Here is a 22,411-nt window from a genome sequence, read left to right as displayed (position 1 = left end):
GGAAAGACTGAGGAGAGAACCGTAAGGGAACATTCATATTTAGAAGAGAAACTTCTTTTTAAGAAAATGAGGGGTTTAGACTTTAAGGTCTCTCTCAATAATTCTTCCTTTGAGAAGTCAGAGAAGAAATGAGGGGAAGAAAGAAATTCTTCCAGATGGAAGAGGATACTGAGGTAGTTCACGTCAGATGACCTTGGAATAGTAGGAGCAGGCGTTGAATTCTACTCTGCTGCTTACTATTCTGTAACTTGGGAACAATTCATTAAGCTCATTGACCCTCATAGATAAAAATGAAGAAGTGGTCTGAGGTTCCTTCCAACTTTAGAGGATCCTATATTCTGATGACTTTTCAGTTCTAGTTTACTAGAATGACTTCAGCCCATGATTGGGAGGAAAGAAGACTAAAAAAAAAACATTCTTTAAAAACAACTGGATGAAATGCCCTGTTCCTTTGGTAGACTGCCTCACAGTGAAATGGAGAATCAACCAGCCTATACAACAGAAATAAAGAATCCCAGAATTTTAGGGCTGGCAGGGAGACCCTCAGGAGACTCCAGTCAGTGATGTGAACCAGATTCTGTATGAACAAAAGATGAGAATAACAGGACTATTGAGGCCAGTGTATTATAGCCTCCTACTGTGATCAGTGAAAACATTGCTTTTTCCATGAGTAGTTCTTAAAATGGTGCTTGTCTCTGAAACTATCTTCAAATCCTGTTACCCAAGTAGGGATGTCTATAAAGTGTTTTAGAAACAAAAGGTGCAATATGAATTTAAATTATTTAAGGAGCAGGGTGTTAGGGTAGAAAGAGCACTGGGCTGGGAGTCAGGAGAGTTACTAGTTCTGTGACCATGAACAAGTCAGATCCTCATTTGACCAGTGAGTAAACCATGATCCAAAGGTTATTACATGCACTATTTACACCAATAGGATTGTTGTGAGGAAAGCACTTTCTAAATTGGAATTATCATTCCTCTTTAGGCATGATAAGATACCAGAAATGATGAAATAAAAATCCCTATAATCAACTGTAACCTGGTTAAATGGTCAGACTTTCTACTAGGAACCCTGAGGAATTTCATCTCAAAACTGGTATCTGGGACATAACTGTTCATTCTCTTACTGGATAAAACCATAAATCACTCACCTGATACATACCTGATACATACATACATGAAATAAATCCAGTAGCTGCAACCTAAAATGAGGATGTTATGCATTTAGTAACTCATAGTTATTAATGGTAACAGTCCCTTGCGTTTACCCTTGAGAATGAAAAATAATTTCCCAAACATTCAGTTGAGTTTTCTTGTTCTTAACAGTTTCCACCACCATACCCCTTCTCTCTTAGCCTGGGAGGCAGATCAAGCTGCACGCCTCATCTCTAACTTGATCTGTCTTGGTCAGTACCTGCTGCAATGCTGACATCCGGCTGGAAGACGTACAGTTGTTCTGTAGTCACTAGATCCCAGTCCAACTGAACAGCCGTCACGGTGGGTTTTGGCGAGACCAATGTACTGACTGAAGGTTGCAGGGGGGCTGCGTCATCTGGCATTAGCAAGAAGCCATTTAGGAGGATATTTCCTCTGAGATGCTGAAGAACCTGACTCTGACAGTCACTGAAGATGTATGCTTTGGGAGAGCACATCTTGCAAATAGCCAGGCCTGTAAAACCAACTCCACTTCCAAGTTCCAAGACTGTTCTGGGTGTGAGAAGTAAAGAAAGGCAGCAAATTAGTATTTCTGCAGTATCAACCTACTTTCCTCCCTGTTTGCTTTAGCTCCTGTCCCATCTGTTACCTGTTAGTGAAGGTTGCTGGGTTTTCTATGGCCCATTCTGCGAAGTAGAGAGCAGCATCCCATGTGACTAGGCCTGTGGTCCCCTGAGAAATGATTGCTGTACTTTCAGAGAGTGAGACTGAATTTCCAGAGGGCTGGGAGAGGGAGAGAGAAAAGTTCTTTAACAAAATAAAACCACTTGCATCTTTAAATATGAAATGAACAGCAATCGTTACAAATCCCAGTTAGAGCTTTTTGACTTCCTGAGATACCCATGCCATGTCCCTCTGGCCATTACTGATTTTATAAACTCAACAACTTGAAGCTGAACATTCACATTCTCTTACCTTTGTGGTTCCCTATATATAGCACCAAGAACACTGTTTGGATTGTCAGATAAGACCATGCATGACATTCAGCCATAGAACTTTTATGTTTCTTCAGGAAAATGAACTGAATAACCTGATGAGTTGTTTCTGCTTATATGTATATGTGTATATATGTACATATATACACGCATACATATATACATGTCACATAATGACACCTTCTGGAATTAGCATCCTGTGAGATAACATTTGTGCCACTAGAGATGAGACACTTTTACCTATCAAGTAAAAAGCGTTTCTCCAGTGCCTCCTCCTTGCCCTGTGGGAGAACTGTTCACAATGCTGCAGATATGGAGAAAAAGTGAATCGGTTCCTGCCCTTAAGAATGTACAGTCTAACCAGAGACAATGTGTGTGTGTGTGTGCGTGTGTGTTGTGTGCATTTCTACATACGTAGATAGATGCTACGTGTATTTATGTATGCAATAACTACAAGGTAATCTGGGGGGGAGAGCTGAGGGGGAAATGCACTAGCAACTGGGAAGATCCAAACTATTTCCTACACAGATGTCGTTTGAGTTTCACCTTAAAAAGAATGAGGAAAGTCTCAGGGATGGAAGTGAGGAGGGAGTGCATTCTAAACATGGGGGACATGGAGTTGGGACATGAAGTGCCAAATATGAGGAACTGTTGGCCCAACTTGGACACAGTGTACACAAATGGTTCCTGGGTCAAAGTGTAAGGAAAGTAGGAGAAACTGTCCTACCAGCAAGTAACTCCGGTGGCACTGGGTGGATTCCTCGGCAGAAAGAATTTCAGCTAAGGCTTCATAGAGCTCATCCAAAGGCTCTGTGTGAGCAGCTTCATGCTGTGGATATACAAGAGTGAGCAGGAATTCAAGGATTCAGCTGAGAGGATTAAATGACGATTATCAATTGTTTCTTGGTTAGGTGGTAAAGAATGGTATGACTGGCAGACTCTCCTATCCACCCAGCTGTGGTGGGTCTATTGTCTCTGAGTCGCCATCCTGGAAGCAGACAGTTGGAACATAAAGGTATGTTTGTGAGCCTAGATTCTGGACTGGCCTGTATATAATCGTCACCTCGAAGCCCACTTGCTGATCATGAACGAGGAAGTTTGACCTCTTCCTACAAATCTAATCCACATTTTCAGGGGAGATCAGGAAGAGTTCCAGAAACCCTATTCACCTTCAGAGCACACACTGCTTTGGTTCAGGATATTCTCTGTGAGGGAGAGCTATCGATTCTTTACCTTCTTAATTAGCTCAGAGAGGAAGCATCGAGTGTATTTCACTGGTGGTGGATGTTTCACACACAGTGGATGCAGGACAGTCTGTGACAAATAACAAGCAAGATGTTGTTAATAAAACTAGTCTTTTAATCTATTTTATTATTCCTTAGTTTTGCAAGCTTTAATTTGGAGGCACAGTTCCAAACCAGCTTGATAAATTCAAAGTAAGGAGATTTTGAGGGCAGGGTCTATCTTTTGTATTTGTATTTCTAGTGTTTAGCAAAGTACCTGACAACATAGCAGGAGTTTAATGCATTCTTGCAGATTGATTATTGATTCAGAGGATAATGGAAGGTGGGCACATATGGTTATATAATCATGCATGATACACTCAAAAGATTGACTGAAAATTCAAAAGTGATATCACAAGAAATATCTGTTTCACAGGAGAAAGAAATGCTGAGAAAAGTGCTTCTAGATTCAGAGAATGGGTAGCTCAATGCTGGGTTTAGAGTCAGGAAGACTCATCTTCCTGAGTTCAAATGTGGCCTCAGATACTTACTAGCTGTGGGATCTTGGGCAAGTTATTTAATGTTGTTTGAATCAGTTTCCTCGTCTGTAAAAAGAGCTGGAAAGGGAAATGACAAACCATTCTAGTATTTTTGCCAAGAAAACTCCATATGCGGTCACAAAGAATCAGAGAGAACTGAAAAATGAGGAATAAAATATCCGAAGAAAGATCCTGTTCTCTGGCCAGAGTCAAAAACAACTGTCCAGATTTCCTTAGGAATGCCAATGAATGAAAAAACTACTGGATTACTATGAATCAAAGCTGCTGTTTAGCAAATATGCAGGTACATGTAATTAAGAGATTATAGTTTTAGCAAACTATCTTATTTGGCAGAGAATGTGATACAATATAATCGCAGTTGGGATGTATCCTATTTTCTACTGGTTTAGACTTTTAGGCAATGTTACATTTTAAAGCAGCTGTGCTTAAGGTATTATTCCATCCTTCCCTTTGGAGCCATCACCAGGGAAGCTGTATCCCATTATTTCCTTCTACCCTCTCCCTTCTTCCTCACTTCGTGCTTGCCCAGAACCCGTCTGTCCTGCCTAACTGTTCACCTCACTTGGATGAAATGGGAGTCACCAACTCTATTTCTTCTGATCAGACAGAAGACCAACAGGCTTTAACCTCTGTTCCACCATTGCCTCTGTTGTACTGATGGCATCTAAGAATGCCTAAAGCTCGACTCCTGCTCCTGTTCAACTTTTAGACCTTTCCCCTACCTTGTAGTTGAACTTCTTTTTTTGTGTTGTCTCTCTCCAATTATAACATAAGCTCCTTCAACAGAGGAGTTCTCCATTTTTCTATTTATCTACCCAGTGCTTGGCTCCTAGTAAGCTTTTCATCATTTTTCATTTATTTTTCCTTATATAAATGTCTCTTCTGTGAAGGGAGAATTCCAAGTAGAAATGAAAAGTACAGCCCTGTTCAATTTTTCTTAGGAAATTGCTGAGCCCCATTTGTATTCCTCCCTATTTATCATTTTCATATTTTTCCTCTTTTCCCATCCTTTCAAAGTGTTTTTCATAATATTAATCTCATATTTGCTCTAAGTATAAGACAATAACATGCTGCTAAAATAAAAAGCAAAGTCTGTATATTCTGCATGATTTGTATTTCCACTACATTAACAAGGGTAAGCTGTTAAGTACAGGTTAAGTGAAGGCAGAGTGACTGCCATGTATATTGAAGTTCATACAACAAGCCTAAATTTATACCTCACACCTACAAAGTGGAGGGGCACCATGGTAGAGTGGAAAGAGGGCAGACCTCAGAGTCAAAAAGACCCGGCTTCTAGTCTTTCCTCTGAAATATACTATCTCTATGTACATGTGCAAGTCGTGATCTTATTACCCCAGGTAACTTTTTTATTTCCCAGTTAACAAACTGTTTTCTCTTCCCTCCTTTCTCCCTCTGCCCATAGATTAGACACTAGGTCCCCACCAACCTAGCACAGAGTGAATGTAATTACTAAATAGTAATTGTTTGTCTTTTACCCAGGAACCCCAAGGGTTTTCCCCTCCCAGTTTGATTTTTGGGTTATTTTTTTTCTTTTATTAATAAAAGAGGCCATTCCTTGAGTAACTACTAGAATGGGTGTATCTCACCCAAAGTGAGAATCTGAAAAGACTTTAGCCTAAAATGACCAAGGTCCCACATTGCTTCCTGGGCCATCTCCAGTCATCCTGATTGATATCGGGTCCCTGGACCCAGATGGTTCTTCAGGAGAAAGTGAGGCTAGTGACTTGGTACAGCCCTCCCTCACTCAAATCCAAGTCAACTGCAAGTCATGTCATCATCTTGATATCATGATCAAAACGAGAAGAAAGTTTCAAGTACAAAGGACAAACACCATCTCTGACCCCCCTTCCCCTCCAAAAATAACCCCACTGGTAACAATTAGTCATAGTCTAACAAGATAAATTGTCCTGTTGGCCATGTGCAAAAACGTATCTCATTTTGCATCCCCGTTCTGCTCTCCAGGAAGTGAACAGCCTTCCTCCTTACTGGTCCTCTGGAATCATGGTTGGTCACTGCATTAACCAAAGTTGTCTGTTCACACTATTGCTCCCTTGCTTCTACTCACTTTACTTTTCACTAGTTCATACAAGTGTTTCTAGTTTTCTCTAAAGCAATCCCTTTAACCAGCTTTTTGGTTCAGGCAATTTTCTGAGACTACAAATTCTGAATGGGTTGCCATGAGGTGAAGAGATTTTCCATGCCTGAGTACCCTACACAAATGCCATCACAGATCTGGAACAAAATTAGAGTTGTTTATAGGGCCAAGGCATATCTCCTAACATTTGAGTAAAACACAGTGCTTGTACGCTCATGTGCAGTCTCTGTCTCCTCAATTTCTAGGTAAATTTTAAAAACCTATTAAACCAGCAATTTTAAAAGCTGGAAGAATATGTAGCACCTGTCATCTTTTTTATGTTGCAGATGGTTTCAAAAACATATTAATTCTCTCCTCTAAAGTATATTTTTATATATTCTGATAGCTTCATCCATGGAAACAAAACATCCAAAGCTGTCTATTGTGCTGACACCCCAATACAGCATAATACAAATGACCTCTTTTTCAAATTTCAGTTTTTAAAGGCTACAGAAAGCTTGCTGCTGACATGGCAGGTGGCAGAACATTCTTACAGAGATTCAGTCTGTCCAAATATGTCTCAAAGTGAGATGGCATTAAAATCTATGTGGTGGTTTGTTTTTTTTTTACCCTCTGTAAAATATTCAGCAGCAGCTCATAATGCAATGAATTCTTTAATTTGTCTTCAAGAATCTGTTCAAAGAGTAAAAAATGAAGAAAAATGTCAGACATTTTCAGGAGAACATTAAATTTGCAGATGGTACATTTTGCTAAAGAATGTTATGATTCACTAGAGACCCTGGGCCAAGAGGAAGTAGAAACCATAATCAGAAAGCGTGACCTTGATATATTAGACATTGTCTGTGAAGAAAAGGAAAAGAAATGAACAAACCAGAAAAGACAATCCCAGATCACTGGTTTGCATACAGTTTGTTCAGAACCAGAATTTTAGAGCTTGAAGAAAAAATGTTAGTAATCGTAGAGTTCAATTCCTTTATTTTACAAGTGAGGAAGATGAGCCTTTCATACCAATTAATATGGAAACATCTCTCCATATTAAAAAACTGATAACTTGGGCATGATGAAAGAAAGTTATGTTTAATAGGCCTATTTGTGTCCTGGACAAATAGAAACATTTGAAGTACAAGAACACCAAGTGCTTCTACGCGCACCTGATTTTAGACTCCTCTCACAGGTTACTCCAGGACAGACAGGATGTTCCTTGGCAGTACCTTAAGGCTGAACTAAAGCCCTAAAAATTCCCATGATATCTCTGAATGATTAATGTTTAGGATATTGTTTGTTATAATATTGTGGGGCAGCTACCATCTTCTCTAAATATTTTGGCCAAGGATTTCCAAACAGTTTGGTAGAAATGTATTCCAGGGCCACTAACCCCAGCTACCACTTAAACCATTCTCACTGAGCACTCCAGGAGTCCTAAACTTTGGGCAAAGCCATATTCAACACAATTTTTGCAAATCCCTTTACCCACTACTCCAGACCAGAACCAAATCAACTTTAGTGTAATGCAATAGTGGCCCTTCTGTGGCACTTACTTATCTTCTTATTTGGACAGGAAAACTCTTGTCCCTTCTTTTTTCCAGTGAGAAGAAAGAGAAGAAAGGAAAAACAGTATGTGAGGCATCCAGTACAGGAGCTGTTGTGAACATTCAGCTGAGGGCAGAGGACTAAGACATGTACCTAATGGGGCTGCTGCTGCTGCTGCTGCCATCACTGTTTCCACCACTCTCTCTCCAACAGGACCTCTCTGAGAGCAAGGTGGCCATGGGCAGGATGATCCTTACTGCCCTGGAGAAAGCCACCTCATTCCTGGAGAAGAGATTCAGGGAGCTTAACCTGGATGGAGTGTCAGGATTCTGGATACTGGAAGGTGGGCTGACTTACTCTTTTCCACAGGATGACTAGCAACCAAGACAGTTTTTAGGCTTTTCCAATGATTTGCTAAATTTAGGCATAGGAAATTAGCTGAAACTAAACTTTATGTTTTAGTAATTTAAGAAGTATACATTTTTTAAACTTAATCTCTGACTGCCTGGAGGATACCCTTGCCTTGTACCTCTTGAGTTTTTAGAAGTAAAAAGAATTATGTCAAACACTGAAGAAAACGTTTTAGTAGCAGGGGTCCCTAAAGAATGCTATACACCAGTTTCCCAAACTAAAACAAACAGTCTCTAGGACTCATTTTCTTTTTTTCTTGTACAAACAAGGTAAGGAAAATATTCTTGTTTAATAGAGAGTTAAATTATGAGAGTTAAACTGTGGGCAAACTGTTCCTATAACCTCAGTTCACATTGCATTGTATCCAAAGACATTCAGAGGTTCTGGGAAAAAGGCTGAAGTGTTTGTTCAGCTTTGGAAGAGGAGAGAATTCTGATGATAACGTTCTGGAGAAAGGCCAAGTCAAACAGAAAAAAGCCTGCCCTGGTGTGGGGCCAGTCATAACCCCTTAGACTAGTAATAACTCTCCTTAAGGGAGCAAACAACCTGGGCCTCAAGATCTTGGTTTGGGATTGTTTCCATTAGGCTTCTACCTACAAAAGTAATCCTCCCACTGGAAGTAATGGGAGCCCTTCTTAATCCTATTCCATGCTGGCTGCCAGCTCAGCCCCCCAGGAAATGGAATTTGTAGTGCCAGAAAGTCCTGGGAGATGATGTTACTAGGGTTTGAAGCAGGTTTACTTATGTCCCTGTGGCCTGGATTTGGGCCATACTGTGTATAATGATTTTTTTCCAGTAATGTCTTCTCAACTACTATCCCCAACCCAAGAGATTACCAAGAAAATGACCCCAATATTGGGACCCTCAGATGAAAGGGAAAGTGTTCATCTCTACTTCTTACTGACAAAGGTGGGAGGATAGTAGGTATTTTTTTTTACCATGTTAATGACTAAGAGGAGATAGAAGAACAGTTGCAATGCTTGAAAATACCTGTCACCATTTTCTCTACTCATCTGGAACATAGAAAAACTATTATTCACATTCTTTGATTTTTTTGTTAACGTAGCCTCAGGCAGAATTTAGCTGAGCTCTTCTACCATGTCCACTTCATTCTTCAACTTTCTAGGGATCCAATCCTCCCCAAACTACAAAAATTCATATATGTGTTTCCCTTCCATGACTTTATTCATCCCCAGAACACCTCAATGAAGAGAGAAGGGGACTTAATCTTGAGGAAAATGGGTAGAGTTGAGAAAGGGATTTGTCTTGAGTCATAGCAGAGAAAATTAGGGGCTGAGGTTACCTGGCTTCCAATTCCCCCAGTTTTTCCAATCCCACTTCCACCCACAAAGAGGGGTAGGGGAGTGCTACCTTCTAGTTAGTGGAAAGAACTAGAACAATGATAGTGGGATTTCAATAACCTCTGCCTACATAACACACAGGAATGAGATTCAGACACATTTTTCTGAATAAGGAGAGCCAAAGCACACCAATGGGGCAAGACCTGATTCCCAGGTCTGTCACGTTCCTTCACAGTGCAACTAAATGGTGTCTTGGAGAAATGGGGCCAGGAGCCTGCCCTGAAGCCCCTGAGCCTGAGGGTAGAGAAGATAGTGAAGAAGCTGTTGCCACTCATCACCAGAGCCACAATCTATCTCAAGCTCAGTGACTCTAAATACTTAGAAGGTAAATATTGTGCAAGTCAGAAGGTTTATTTGCTAGGGAAACTAATCTAATCTCCCTTGCTTGAATGATTCTGACAAACCTATGGGGTTGAATAGACAAATTGCCATCCAGCCTCCTTACAAAGTACACAGGAATTCAACTGAGAGGAATTAGCAGAAAGTCTTTCCTTTCATAGTACCCTCTGACTCTGAAAAGCTCCCTGTGGCATTTCTAGGTCTCTCTACTTGGAGAAATGGCCCTGCAGTGGAAGCTTAGCCTTAAATGACATGTCATGTATGTCATCCTGTACAGATTCTCTAATTGTGGTTAGGTCTCAGAAGACTCCTTCACTTTCTAACCTAGAAGCACTTGTTTGTTCTTTAAAGAAAATTAAGTCTTATCCTCCATGAATGCCCTTCTTTGGGATTTGTTGTGAGCTTCTCCAGGGCCAGGACTACCTTTTGCCTTCCTTTACATCCCCAGTGTTTATCACAATGCCTTAACGAATATTTATTTGATTGACTGGTAGTAGAGGTCTCTTCCTGTGGATATGAATATATTGAATGATTTCAGCTGTGGTTCTCAAGTGGCTCCTGAAAGGCATAAGACCCTAGCCATACATTTGTGAGGCACAAGAAATTTGGGCATGGGTTATGTATGTATATTCCAGGCAGCAGTAGGATGGAAATCTGGTATCAGGGTTTATGTAAAATTGCTTTATCTCCCTGGTCAATTTCCCTCTGACAGAATTTCAAGAGACTTTACAGCCAGGATTTTGGAATCTCCCTCCTTCATGGAGTCACACAAACACCTCCATGATCTACTCCAAGACTGATAAATCAGATCCTTTTTCAGAAGAATTAAGTGATTCATGCCTGATGCTCTTACTAGGAACTGAGTGAGTTTTATTCTCCTTTTTCTTTTTTCCCTGAAGAGAAAAGTACCATCAGCTACTCCTTGGAGAAAAACACTTCCCACAGCAGCTGCTCCCATTTCAATATGCTTATATTCAGTGGGCAATCAAATGTTTTGCTCATTTTATTTTTTTCAAGTGAAAATGTGTATATTTTCCAGTTACATGTAATGACAATTTTAAACATTCATTTTTTTTTACATTTTGAATTCCAAATACTCTCCTTGGTTCTCTCCCCTCTACCCTCCTTGAGAAGGCAAGCAATTTGATATACATTATACATGTGCAGTCATGAAAAATATATTTCTGCATTAGTGATATTGCAGAAGAAAACAGACCCCCACCCAAAGAGAAAAACAAGAAAAATAAAGTTATTGTTGTTGTTTTTAACATATGCTTTGATCTGCATACAGATTTATTCAGTTCTTTCTCTGGAGGTGGATTCCATACGTTTTTCAAGCTCAAAACCAGTTGTACAATTCCTCTGTACTTCTTTCATTATTTTATGTAAGTAACAGCCTGGGACTGCTTGCTTCTCAGGAAGGAGGGCTTACAGCCCTGCACTGTCACTGACCTCTGCAGAGAGCTCATGACTAAGCCTGGCTGCATGGGCTACGCACTGTCACACCAGCTCATCTATTTCCTGTTTGCCAAAATGGTAAGTGACTGTTTTGTGCACTGGGAGATTGCTCCAGAAGGTCAGATAGCACCAAATTTAGATAGAGTTGAACACGGGGCCATCCAGCTACCACCATATATCTGGCAATGTTTTATTGGAACCAAAATTTTTCCTTAGCACATTGCCTGTTGCCCAGGGTTTTTTCCTGATCTGCAAGGCTCATTGCTCTTACTGGCTATTTACCTACAGATTTCAGATTGAAATTGTAATCTAATTCCTAATTATTTGTATCTTCACATGTCAGAAAGATTTTCTGCACTATTTTTGTAACTAGAAGTACCAAAAATGTCACCTTGTCTCCCCTCCTTAGCTGAATCTCTGTCAGATGCTCCTGATCCAAAATTGGAGGTGGGGCAGTTGTCTCTCAGAATTCAGCGCAGTATTACAAAACTCTTCAAAGAATTCAGAAACTCACTTGGCATAGGAAAGACCCAATATTTATAGCTGATAAGAATGAAAATGAGTAGGTGAGTACATGGCATCTGGGTCTTTGGACTGCTGGTCTCTCAGAGCCTACTGTAGATGTTGTTCCAGAAGACAACAAACAGGGTGAGTCCTAGAAAGAATTATAGTTAGAATCCCAATTATGCATGCTGGAACACTTCATGCAGAAAGAATCCTGGCAGAAGCTGTCATTTTACATACACTGACACTATGTGAGGTCCATTTCAAAATCACACACTTTTCTCTTAACAATAGCTACTCCTTCCTGTCACCAAAATTAAATTCACTGCTTCCTGGTTTTCTGGTCCCTAGAAAGGATGCTCAGATGGTCTGTTCCTTCAATCCAAATACTACATGGATATTCTGTGTGCTAACATGATGGCATTGAACTTGAAAACTGAAGAAATTGAATTCCCATTTCTTGATCGAGATCTCTTCATGGAAAATAGTATGAACTGCTTTCCATTCTCCAGATAAGTGCACATAATTTTCCTGTTTTATCATACACACACACAGACACACAGACACACACACTTCTCTTTTTTTCAGCTTTTTTTAAAAAATGTATTTATTTTCAATTTTTAACATTCACTTGCACAAAATTTTGAATTTCAAATTTTCTCGGGGGGAAGAGCCAAGATGGCGGAGTAGAAAGATACACATATGCTAGCTCCCAACCCACAGCCCATAAAATACCTGTAAAGAAGAACTCCCAACAAATTCTGGAGCAGCAGAAGCCACAGAACAATGGAGTGGAGGAGATTTCTGTTCCAGAGAGCCCTGAAAAACCGACATGAAAGGTCCATTGCACACTGGACCTGGAACAGAGCCCAGCCCTGACTTGGCTGCGTGGCATGGCGGGGGTGGGGGTGGGGGGGTGGAACAGATCCAAGTAGGCCCCAGGGACAGAATCTCTAGCAGCTGTGCAGGTCCCTCCACCCACAGGTGCTAAAGGTCAGTGAGAGAGTCTCTTTGGCTGGCCAAGAGGGGAGTGGGGTGTCCCCATAACTCAGGCCCCCTTGGGAGGCAGCAGTGGAGGCAGCAGCAGACAAGGGCTCCCAAAGCAGGCAGGAGCCCGGATTCATTGTTGGAGGTCTGCATAACCCCCCCCACCCCCCCACCCCCCCCCCACCCCCAAGGGAACTGAGCCCTGTGAGGTGGTCCTGCCCCCGACCCGAGCAGCTGAATTTAATCTCACACTGAATAGCAGCCCCGCCAAAAGCCTTGAGGCTGGGAAGCAGCATTTGAATCTCAGACCCCAAGCACTAGCTGGGTGGATCTGGAGGCATGATGGGTGTGGAAAGGAAACTCAGAAGTCAAGTAACTGGCTGGGAAAATGCCCAGAAAAGGGGAAAAAAATAAGACCATAGAATAAGACCATCTGTTTCTTGGTGAACAGATATCTCCTCCCATCCTGTCTGATGAGGAAGAACAATGCTTACCATCAGGGAAAGACATAGAAATCAAGGCTTCTATATCCCAAACATCCAAAATAAATATTCAATGGGCTCCAGCCATGGAAGAGCTCAAAAAGGATTTTGAAAATCAGGTTAGAGAGGTGGAGGAAAAACTGGGAAGAGAAATGAGAGAGCTGCAAGAAAAGCATGAAAAGCAGGTCAACACCTTGCTAAAGGAGACCAAAAAAATGCTGAAGAAAATAACACCTTGAAAAATAGGCTAACTCAATTGGCAAAAGAGGTTCAAAAAGCCAATGAGGAGAAGAATGCTTTAAAAAGCAGAATGAGCCAAATGGAAAAGGAGGTTCAAAAGCTCACTGAAGAAAATAGTTCTTTCAAAATTAGAATGGAACAGATGGAGGCTAATGACTTTATGAGAAACCAAGAAATCACAAAACAAAACCAAAAGAATGAAATAATGGAAGGTAATGTGAAATATCTCATTGGAAAAACAACTGACCTGGAAAATAGATCCAGGACAGACAATTTTAAAATTATGGGACTACCTGAAAGCCATGATCAAAAAAAGAGCCTAGACATCATCTTTCATGAAATTACCAAGGAAAACTGCCCTGAGATTCTAGAACCAGAGGGCAAAATAAGTATTAAAGGAATCCACAGATCACCACCTGAAAGCGATCCAAAAAGAGAAACTCCTAGGAACATTGTGGCCAAATTCCAGAGTTTCCTGGTCAAGGAGGAAATATTGCAAGCAGCTAGAAAGAAACAATTCAAGTATTGTGGAAATACAATCAGGATAACACAAGATCTAGCAGCTTCTACATTAAGGGATCGAAGGGCATGGAATAGGATATTCCAGAAGTCAAAGGAACTAGGACTAAAACCAAGAATCACCTACCCAGCAAAACTGAGTATAATACTTCAGGGGAAAAAATGGTCTTTCAATGAAACAGAGGACTTTCAAGCTCTTGATGAAAAGACCAGAGCTGGACAGAAAATTTGCCTTTCAAACACAAGAATGAAGAGAAGCATGGAAAGGTAAACAGCAAAGAGAAGTCATAAGGGACTTTACTAAAGATGAACTGTTTACATTCCTACATGGAAAGACAATATTTGTAACTCTTGAAATTTTTCAGTATCTGGGTAGTTGGTGGGATTACACACACACACACACACACACACACACACACACACACACAGCACTGAGTGAATGGAATAGGATGGGATCATATATTAAATTTTCTCCCCATCTCCCCTCCTGCCCCCACCTCAGGACAGCATGTATTCTGATTACCCTTTCCTCCAATCTGCCCTCCCTTATATCACCCCCCACCCTTTATCCCCTTCCCTTCTATTTTCCTGTAGGGCAAGATAGATTTCTATATCCCGTTGCCTATATATCTTATTTCCTAGTTGCATGTAAAAACAATTTTTAACATTCCTTTTTAAAGCTTTGAGTTCCACATTCTCTCCCTTCCCCCCCTCCCTATCCAACCTCATTGAGAAGGCAAAAAATTCGATATAGGTTATACATATGTAGTCGTGCAAAACACTTCCATAACAATCATGTTGTGAAAGACTAACTATATTTCCATATATCCTGTCTGATCCTCCATTTATTCTATTCTCTCCTTTCATCTGTCCCTTTACCAAAGTGTTTGCTTCTAATTACTCTTTCCCACAATCTGCTATCCCTTCTATTATCCCCTCTCTTCTATCCCCTTTCCTCTTGCTTCCCTGTAAGGTAAGATAAACTTCCATACCCAACTGAGTGACACACAACACCATTCTTGATGACAATTCTGACTTCTTTTGCCCACAACAATTCCCCTCTTCCCTAAAATGCAGACAGAATGTCTGAACTCTTGAGTGACTGACAGATATCAGTCCCTGACCTTTGGGTGAGGAATAAGGTAAGCTGGAATGGTAGAGGTTCTCTAGTTTGGAAACCCAAATCCCATAAAAAAATTCTTATCTCCCAAAACACCTATGACTTTCAACTTTCATTGAAGCTCTCTATGGTTGAGGTGATGCTAACCTCAAAGTTGAAGGTGGTGCCCCCTGTTGCTAGAGCAACTTCCTCAACTATCAGTCAAGAGTTCCAGTGGCTCAATACACACAATCCTTCTCAGGTGTGTGGTAACCCCTTAGGATGTGGCAGGAATAACATGGGAAAGAAGTGAGTAAGACTGTCAAATGTATCCAGGATATTGAAAAGATAATTAATTTCATCCTCTTTTCCCCAGTCATGTTCTGTGGACTTTCTGGATACTCAGATTTCTACAAGCCTAGATGGCTACAGGCTATTCTTACCTGGCAGCAACCTAAGGAGGGATGCTTTGGGAAGTCTTGTGAGTAAAGTTGATGCCTTGGGAGTAGGGAAGTAGAGGAGTTTGAGAACATGAAAATTCAACCTGCCATGTCCCATCAGAAAAAACTACATTAACAACTCACTGGAGATTTTGCAAATATGAAAAACTATTTCACCAAACATTTGATGATATTTGATGGAGGGAACTCTTACTGAATGCTAGGAATATACTGTCCATGCTTTTCATATTCATGGTCTCCTTCCAAGGAGCAGAGAAGACACAATATAAAAAGAGAAGTAGTGCAGAGAATTTCCAGGAAAGCAAGGAACTGAGCATAAGGCCTTACAATGGAGTTTTTAAGTTGAAATAATTTCCATTAAGGGCTCTAAAAAGAATCTGGGGGCTTGAAGGAAGGGTCTAAGAGAAGTTGGCAATAAGGAAGAATATTAAGGAAGAGGAGACTTTATGACAGAAGTAGCAGAAACTCTGGAATTGATGGAATAAACACAATAACTCACATTTATATAACATTTGGAATATATAGTCAGGACAGAGAAAAACTACAAATAGAACCATCACATTCAAGAAGTCTCCCACAACAGGATAGGGTTGTTGAAAATAAGGGTGGGGAAAGGTAGGAGATACTTGTGAAAATGCATGTTAAAGAATCACTTGATGTCCGTCCCTATTTTTTCTGTCCCCAGATGACAATAGAAAGCAATTACCCAGAGTTGGTGAAGACGAACAACAATCACTGAGAAGAGCTAAGAGGAGAGAGAAAGGATTTTCAGGTAAAACCATCAAAAGCTTATAGGATGTCTTTCCAGTGCCTGAGAAAAGTCTGGTACTAAACTTAGCCACCTCTACCCACACACACATTTTCCTATGCAGAGATGCCCTATATTTTACTAGAAATATATATGACAACTTAATAGGCATAAATTGCATTAGCTCTTTTGGAAAGGCACATTTTGATTACATTTTTCAGGGGGAAAAACATTTCCAGTTTCTTTTCATATTTTTAGGAGGAACTTAGTTTTTTATTTTTCTCTTCTTAAGAATTCCTCCTTAAGTTCAAGGTGCAAGCAGAAAGCAAGATAGATCGTCTCTTCTTCTGGGTATTCTCCTGTCAGTGTCAGTTATCCAGGGTGTGATTAGCCAAACCCTTCCATTCTCCCCTTCTCTCTTTTGGTCATTTACCTTCTCATCTGCATCTCCACCTGCAAGTGGTGATAACAAAGGAAACTCAAACAATTTTATAGGTTTTAGCAAGTCTTATCAAGCAAGGGAAAGCCATTGCAAGGCCCTCAGATTTTTCTTTATCAGTGCCAATGCCTGCCAGATATTGATGACCAGTTAAGAACTAATTCTTCCTACCTGCTGGAGAAAAATGACCTTATTTAGTTGTGAGTGAATCTGGGACTCTTCTTTAAGGTCAAAGGAGTTAGCAAAGTGAACCAAAATCCAGATCCTTTCAAGACCATTCATCTTTTAAAAAAAAACAGATGCTCATTTTTGTTGGTGACAACAAAAGAAAGGACATGGGAGAAGGATTGAGAAGCAAGGCAATCTACATTCTGTGTGTCTCTGAGTCAGGTCCTTTCTTTTCACTTCTGCAACAGGAGAAAACAGTCATGGCTCACTCACATTTTCCTAAGGCTATTGTTAGAAGGACACCATCTGAGATGTTTAAAAACTCTACTAAATAATTTTAAGGGATTAAAACGTGAGTTAAAGGTTCATGCCTAAAGCTGAACACATAAGTAGTGACATTAGGGTGGAACTGTGTCACCTCAGCAGCAATGAAAAGTGTATCTGATGGCTGGCCTAACAATATTCTTTCTCCCCAGATGGGTGTTCTTCCCACAATACAGCTGTGGCAGTTGCAGCCTTGGGTGGCTTCCTTTATCACTCTGCAGAACATTCACCAACCATCGCCAAGCCTCATTAACGCCTCCCAACAAGCATGCAGCAACTAAAATGAAATAGCCCTTTCGGTAATGCATCCTCTTAGGTTCTGAGATTACATAAATTCACTAGGAAAGCAATGGAAAAGTACAGGAAGACAAGCTAGCCAAAACCAGTGTAATTGGAAATTGAGATTAGCAGAGCTAGCAGAAGGATGAAAGTAAGAGTATTAACTCTATCTAACCAAACTGGTCACCCTGACTGGTCCCCATAAATCACTAATTTCTTTTAATTTAACCAACATCAGGCATCTCCTACATGCAGACAACCGGGCAAAACAATAATGTGGCAAAAACCGGGGTAAAACAACAATGAATAGATAGTGCTTGTCTCATGAAGTTTACAAAGTGCCTCTTCCTATCTCCTCTGAACATAACATTCCTGGAAATGTAAATTCGAGTCATCCAATACCAAGAAATTCTGAGGTTGGGTATTCCCAGGCTCCACTACTTCCATCTATCCTTGCTTTAGGAACAAAGGGAAATGACAAATAGATATACAGCTTTCTAGGAATAAAATACTACAATGCCCAGAATTAGAATATATTTTCATAGCACATACTAGGGAAACCCACAGAAATACTTCCTTCCCACAGTCCCCTTAATTCCCTAAATAGAATGTAAACTCCATAAGAGTAGAAAATGTTTCAATTTTAGTCTTCCTTCTCTAGAACCTATTAAATATCTGGAATATAGTAAGACCTTAATAAATGTTTGTTGATTATTGATTGATCTCATTTCTTATTTGAATTGATTATTCACAATGTAGACAAACAAGGGCCTTGTTGCTTCAATTGACTTACTGGGTCATTACTATGTGTCCTTAATAATATCGGTCTTCAGAAGTTCCTTGAGAGTGGCCCAAATGTAATTTGACAGTCTTCACAGCTCAGTCCCTACCAATGCCATAGCGTTCTGGAAATTCAGTTTCATAAAACCTCTTGTCTATCCTAATAAATTTACATATATTGAATTAGCACATAAGTGTTCTTTCTTACACTTTAGGCCAAACTTTGGAAAAGTTCCAGTTATACAATACAAATTCCACAGTGACACATAGAACATTCAAGTATTAACCCTGTTACTAAAGGAAGGCCATATATGTAGGCCATATATATAAATTTCTGTGGATGCAGGTCTCCAATCTACATTATCACTTACGGACTGTGCTGCAGAAGTCATATGTGTTCATGTGCTGTCCATGGTATTCAGCAGGCACAGCAAGTATTAAATATGTAAGAACTAGATTCCAGAAAGTTACAGCTAGAAGAGTCTTTTCAAGGTCAGCTAATACATCTCCTCTCCTTTGGGAAGTTTCACCTTAAGTTATTCCAGAAAAGGAACTTATTCTATATGTACTGTTTTCTATAGATGATTCCAGAACTTCTCTAGATACTGGTTTCTAAACTATATCCATTCTTTCCCCATCCTTATCCTTCCTTGGGGGGAGAGGGGAAGGGCCATATGACACAAAACAAAAATGGCCAGCCAGCTACTTCCATATGTCAAAGCAATTAGATTTGGTGCTGGAGGAGTTGGCTTAAATTCTAGTACCTATGTGGCCTCAAGAATAGCACTTAATCCCTCTGGGTCTCAGCTTGTTCCTCTGTAAAATGAGGGGGCTGAATTAAATAATCCCTAAGATTTTTCTGGCTCTACATCCGTGAATTAAAAAGATTTTGTGAATGTGGTTATTGTGAGAAAAACAGATCTGTCTCAGGAAAGCCAGATTTCTTGAATCAGAGGGCCACAAAAGAGCCCAGTAACCCTTGAGCAACTGATGGCATTTGCCTAACGGAATCTAGATTGTTATGTTTATTTCTCCCATGAGAATATGTCCTCAGTGATACTGGATGAATCACATGTGTTTTCCATGAATGAGAGCAAAATTTTGTCATATCCTTTACAATTCTAAGGAAAGATTTCTCTGTTATGGACTCTGCTTCCCTTGGTTGCACTAAGCACAAGCTTTCTAAGATTTCAATTCATCAGAATTAGTGGAAGTTGAATAGAGCTGTGTCTCAGTTGCAGTTGGAGTTTGGGGTATAAATGGTGATAATCGTTTAAGATCAGTTGAACCCCAATAAGGGCCAAAGCCTGAACTAATCAACCAGGCATTCTTTGCTTTGCTCTAAAAATGCCCTTTCCTGTGTCAGCAACTTTAAGACCAGATGAGGATGACCAGGAATATTCCTCCTATTTGTAAACACTAAAAGACAGGATGCCTAGGACCAGACATTGTCTTGAATAGTGGGACTTCTTTTATCCTGGTATCCTATGAACATATGCTATACAGCGAAAATACAGATATCCAGGGATGATAATTTCAATGGACACTTTGTCAATTGTCGTCTTATTGTATTTAAAACTTATTCAGCTAAGAAACTTCTTTTCTCATGGTATGGTTAAACATATATGGAGATCAAAAATTTGAGTGACAGATATTCTGAGTTCGTATAGTTCTAAAATGTATTTAAGACTTATTTTTTTATCAGACAGTCAAAATTTAAGTTTTGGCTCCATGATCATGGATCTGCTCTCCTTAAGGGAATAAAACAATATGAATTTATATATCACCTAGCTTGTTTGCCTCTTTTAACCAAATTTTCAGGTCAACAATAGCAAAAGTTGGAAGGACGGAGGTAGATGTCAGTACTCATTGGATAAGGGATTGGATTATAAAATGTAAGGGATTGGATTATAAGATGTCTAAAGTTATTCCTTCATTTCTTAAGTGTCTATGTGCCAGGTACTGGGAGAGTAAATAGACAAAAACAAAGCAGACCCTGCCCTTAGGGAACTTACTTTCTCGGGGAGGAGGGAAGAGCTGAAGGGAGGGAAAGTATAAGTAAACACAAAATACATATGAATTATTTCAGTGGAGCACTAACAATTGAAAGGATCAGAAGAGGACATGTTTAGGAAGTTATACCTGAAATAAGATTTGAACTAGGAGCTCTACAAGGCAGGGGTGAAGAGGGAGGCATGGGGGTAGCTGATACAAAGGCACAGAGCCTGGAGGGGTTCTATTTTGTATTCCTAGGGCTTGAAGACAATGTAAGTGCATAATAAATGCTTCATTCATTCGTTCACTCATTTCCACCTCTACATCTATGGTTTTACCAAGAGTACGAACCAGAAGAACATATTTATCAGACTACTAATAACTACACAGCAAGTGAAACAACCTAAGTACTTCACATGCAAGTGACGGGTTTCAGCTTGATAAAGTCAAAACTTCCACTTACCAATTTGTTTCAGGACTCATTTTATATCTGGTCAGTAGGATAGAGAAAGAAGATTTCATGTGAACAGAAAGATCCTTGATTGGCTCTTATGCAGATGTAAACTCGCTTGAAAACTCTAGCTAATGCAGATTTTTGCTGTAAAGGGATTTGGAATTCTCCAGTGCTCTTTCTTCCTGCATCCTCACCCACACTCTTTCCTCATCCCCTGAATCTGAATGCTAAAAATAACTGTCTAAAAATACTGCATACTGTACTGACAAAATTTGCGGGAGCAGAGACCACAATATCCCTGTTCCCTCCCACCCCTGCCATTTGAATATTTTGAAAAAGATTATTTCGTGATATTTCTTTTATTCTATTAAAAATAATTTAATATATAATATATATATATATATATATATATATATATAATTCTGTGTATGCTTCTACTTCAAGTGTCTTTCTTGTGAACAACATATCGTTGGATTCTGGTTTTTAATCCATTCTGTTGTCCACTTGCATTTTATGGATGAGTAAGTGCATCCCATTCACATTCAGTTATAATTATTAACTGCATGTTTCCCTTCATCCTCTTTTCCCCATTTATCCTTTTCTCTCTCCCTTATTACCCTGTCCCTCCTCTTTTTTGCTTCTGACCACTGCCTCCTTTAATCTATCCTCCCTTTTATCAGCCCCCACCTGTCTGCTCTTATCCCCTACCCCTCCTACTTCCTTGTTCAGTAAGTTATTTCTATACTCAACTGAGTTCATGTTATTCCTTCTTTGAGCCAATTCCAACGAATAGGGTTCAAGCACTGCCCACTACCCCTATTTTCACCTCTAATATAAAAGCTTTTTTTAGTGCCTCTTTTCAGAGCGATGATTTCCCTCATTCTACCCCTCTTTTCCCCTTCTCCCATCTGTCTCTTCCACCCTTTTTTTACATCATTCTATCATAGTCAACTTACACCAATGCCTCTGTTTACATACACTCTTTCTAAATGCCCTAATAATAATAAAGTGCTTAGAAGTTTCTGGTATCTTCTTCCTATATAGGAATGTAAACAGTTCAACCTTATGATTTCTCTTTCATTTACCTTTTTGGGCTTTTGAGCCTTGTATTTGAAGGTCAAATTTTCTATTCAGCTCTGGCGTTTTCATCAAGAATGCTTGAAAGCCCTCTATTTCATTAAATATCTATTTTTTCACCTGATGGATTAGACTGTTTTGCTGAGTACGTTGTTCTTGGTAGTAATTCTAGCTCCTTTGCCTTCCAAATGCCATATTCCAAGCCCTCCACTCCTTTAACATGGAAGATGCTAAACCTTATGTGATCCTCAGTATGGCTCCACAGTATTTGAATGGTTTCTTTCTGGCTGCGTGAAGCATTTTTTTTTTTCTTTGATCCAGAAGTGCTGGAATTTAGTTACAATATGACTGGGAGTTTTCATTTTAGGATCTCTTTCAGGAGGTAAATGGTGGATGTTTTCCATTTCTATTTTACCCTCTGGATTTAAGATAGTGGAGCAGTTTTCCTTTATAACTTTTGAAGTATGATGTATGCTATTTCTTATCATGGCTTTCAGGTAGTTCAATAATTCTTAAATTATTTCTACTTCTATGTCCAAAAGGCTACAAAACTGTGCATACCCTTTAAGCTAGCAATACCACTGCTAGGTTTTTATCGCAAAGGCATCCAAAATAAGGGAAAAGGTCCTATTTCTACAAAAATATTTATAGTAGCTTTTTTGTGGTGGCCAAGAAATGAAAATCAAAGGGATGCCCAACAATTGGGAAAT

General features: G+C 39.8%; 2 protein-coding genes across 4 annotated transcripts; one reads left to right on the top strand and one right to left on the bottom strand.

The window, feature by feature from the left end:
* Positions 1–1,295: 1,295 nt before the first annotated feature.
* On the bottom strand, positions 1,296–6,797 carry LOC140503973 (protein-lysine N-methyltransferase EEF2KMT-like). The gene is made up of 5 exons (XM_072608428.1): positions 6,656–6,797; positions 3,381–3,461; positions 2,875–2,976; positions 1,802–1,935; positions 1,296–1,704 (listed from the first exon to the last, which is right to left on the bottom strand). The coding sequence occupies exons 1-5, from the start codon at positions 6,755–6,757 to the stop codon at positions 1,386–1,388; spliced, it is 738 nt and encodes a 245-aa protein (XP_072464529.1). The 5' UTR covers positions 6,758–6,797; the 3' UTR covers positions 1,296–1,385.
* On the top strand, positions 1,408–18,117 carry LOC140503900 (UPF0764 protein C16orf89 homolog). Of its 3 annotated transcripts, none has more exons than XM_072608297.1 (10): positions 1,408–1,494; positions 3,059–3,162; positions 7,790–7,919; positions 9,524–9,673; positions 10,400–10,550; positions 11,106–11,223; positions 12,001–12,136; positions 15,353–15,457; positions 16,123–16,209; positions 17,269–18,117. In XM_072608297.1, the coding sequence occupies exons 3-10, from the start codon at positions 7,814–7,816 to the stop codon at positions 17,367–17,369; spliced, it is 954 nt and encodes a 317-aa protein (XP_072464398.1). In that variant the 5' UTR covers positions 1,408–1,494; positions 3,059–3,162; positions 7,790–7,813; the 3' UTR covers positions 17,370–18,117. The 3 variants fall into 3 exon arrangements, with proteins under 3 accessions (XP_072464398.1, XP_072464379.1, XP_072464389.1); XM_072608278.1 differs by having other exon boundaries at positions 7,633–7,919; XM_072608288.1 differs by lacking the exons at positions 1,408–1,494; positions 3,059–3,162 and having other exon boundaries at positions 7,595–7,919.
* Positions 18,118–22,411: the final 4,294 nt, after the last annotated feature.

Source organism: Notamacropus eugenii, chromosome 1, assembly GCF_028372415.1.
Source record: "Notamacropus eugenii isolate mMacEug1 chromosome 1, mMacEug1.pri_v2, whole genome shotgun sequence".
NCBI lineage: Eukaryota > Metazoa > Chordata > Mammalia > Diprotodontia > Macropodidae > Notamacropus > Notamacropus eugenii.
The sequence above is the reverse complement of the archived record's forward strand: the minus strand, read 5'-3'. Positions and strand labels throughout refer to the sequence as shown.

Excerpts from the sequence above, each read along its gene's own strand:
- LOC140503973 (XM_072608428.1), bottom strand. The coding sequence starts at position 6,757 with ATGTCTGACATTTTTCTTCATTTTTTACTCTTTGAACAGATTCTTGAA. Across the intron at positions 3,462-6,655 it reads TGCTGAATATTTTACAGAGG|ACTGTCCTGCATCCACTGTG; the intron begins GTAAAAAAAAAA and ends TATTTGTCACAG. Across the intron at positions 1,705-1,801 it reads CCAGCAACCTTCACTAACAG|AACAGTCTTGGAACTTGGAA; the intron begins GTAACAGATGGG and ends TCTCACACCCAG.
- LOC140503900 (XM_072608278.1), top strand. The coding sequence starts at position 7,724 with ATGTACCTAATGGGGCTGCTGCTGCTGCTGCTGCCATCACTGTTTCCA. Across the intron at positions 15,458-16,122 it reads GGGATGCTTTGGGAAGTCTT|ATGACAATAGAAAGCAATTA; the intron begins GTGAGTAAAGTT and ends TTCTGTCCCCAG. Across the intron at positions 16,210-17,268 it reads GAGAGAGAAAGGATTTTCAG|ATGGGTGTTCTTCCCACAAT; the intron begins GTAAAACCATCA and ends CTTTCTCCCCAG.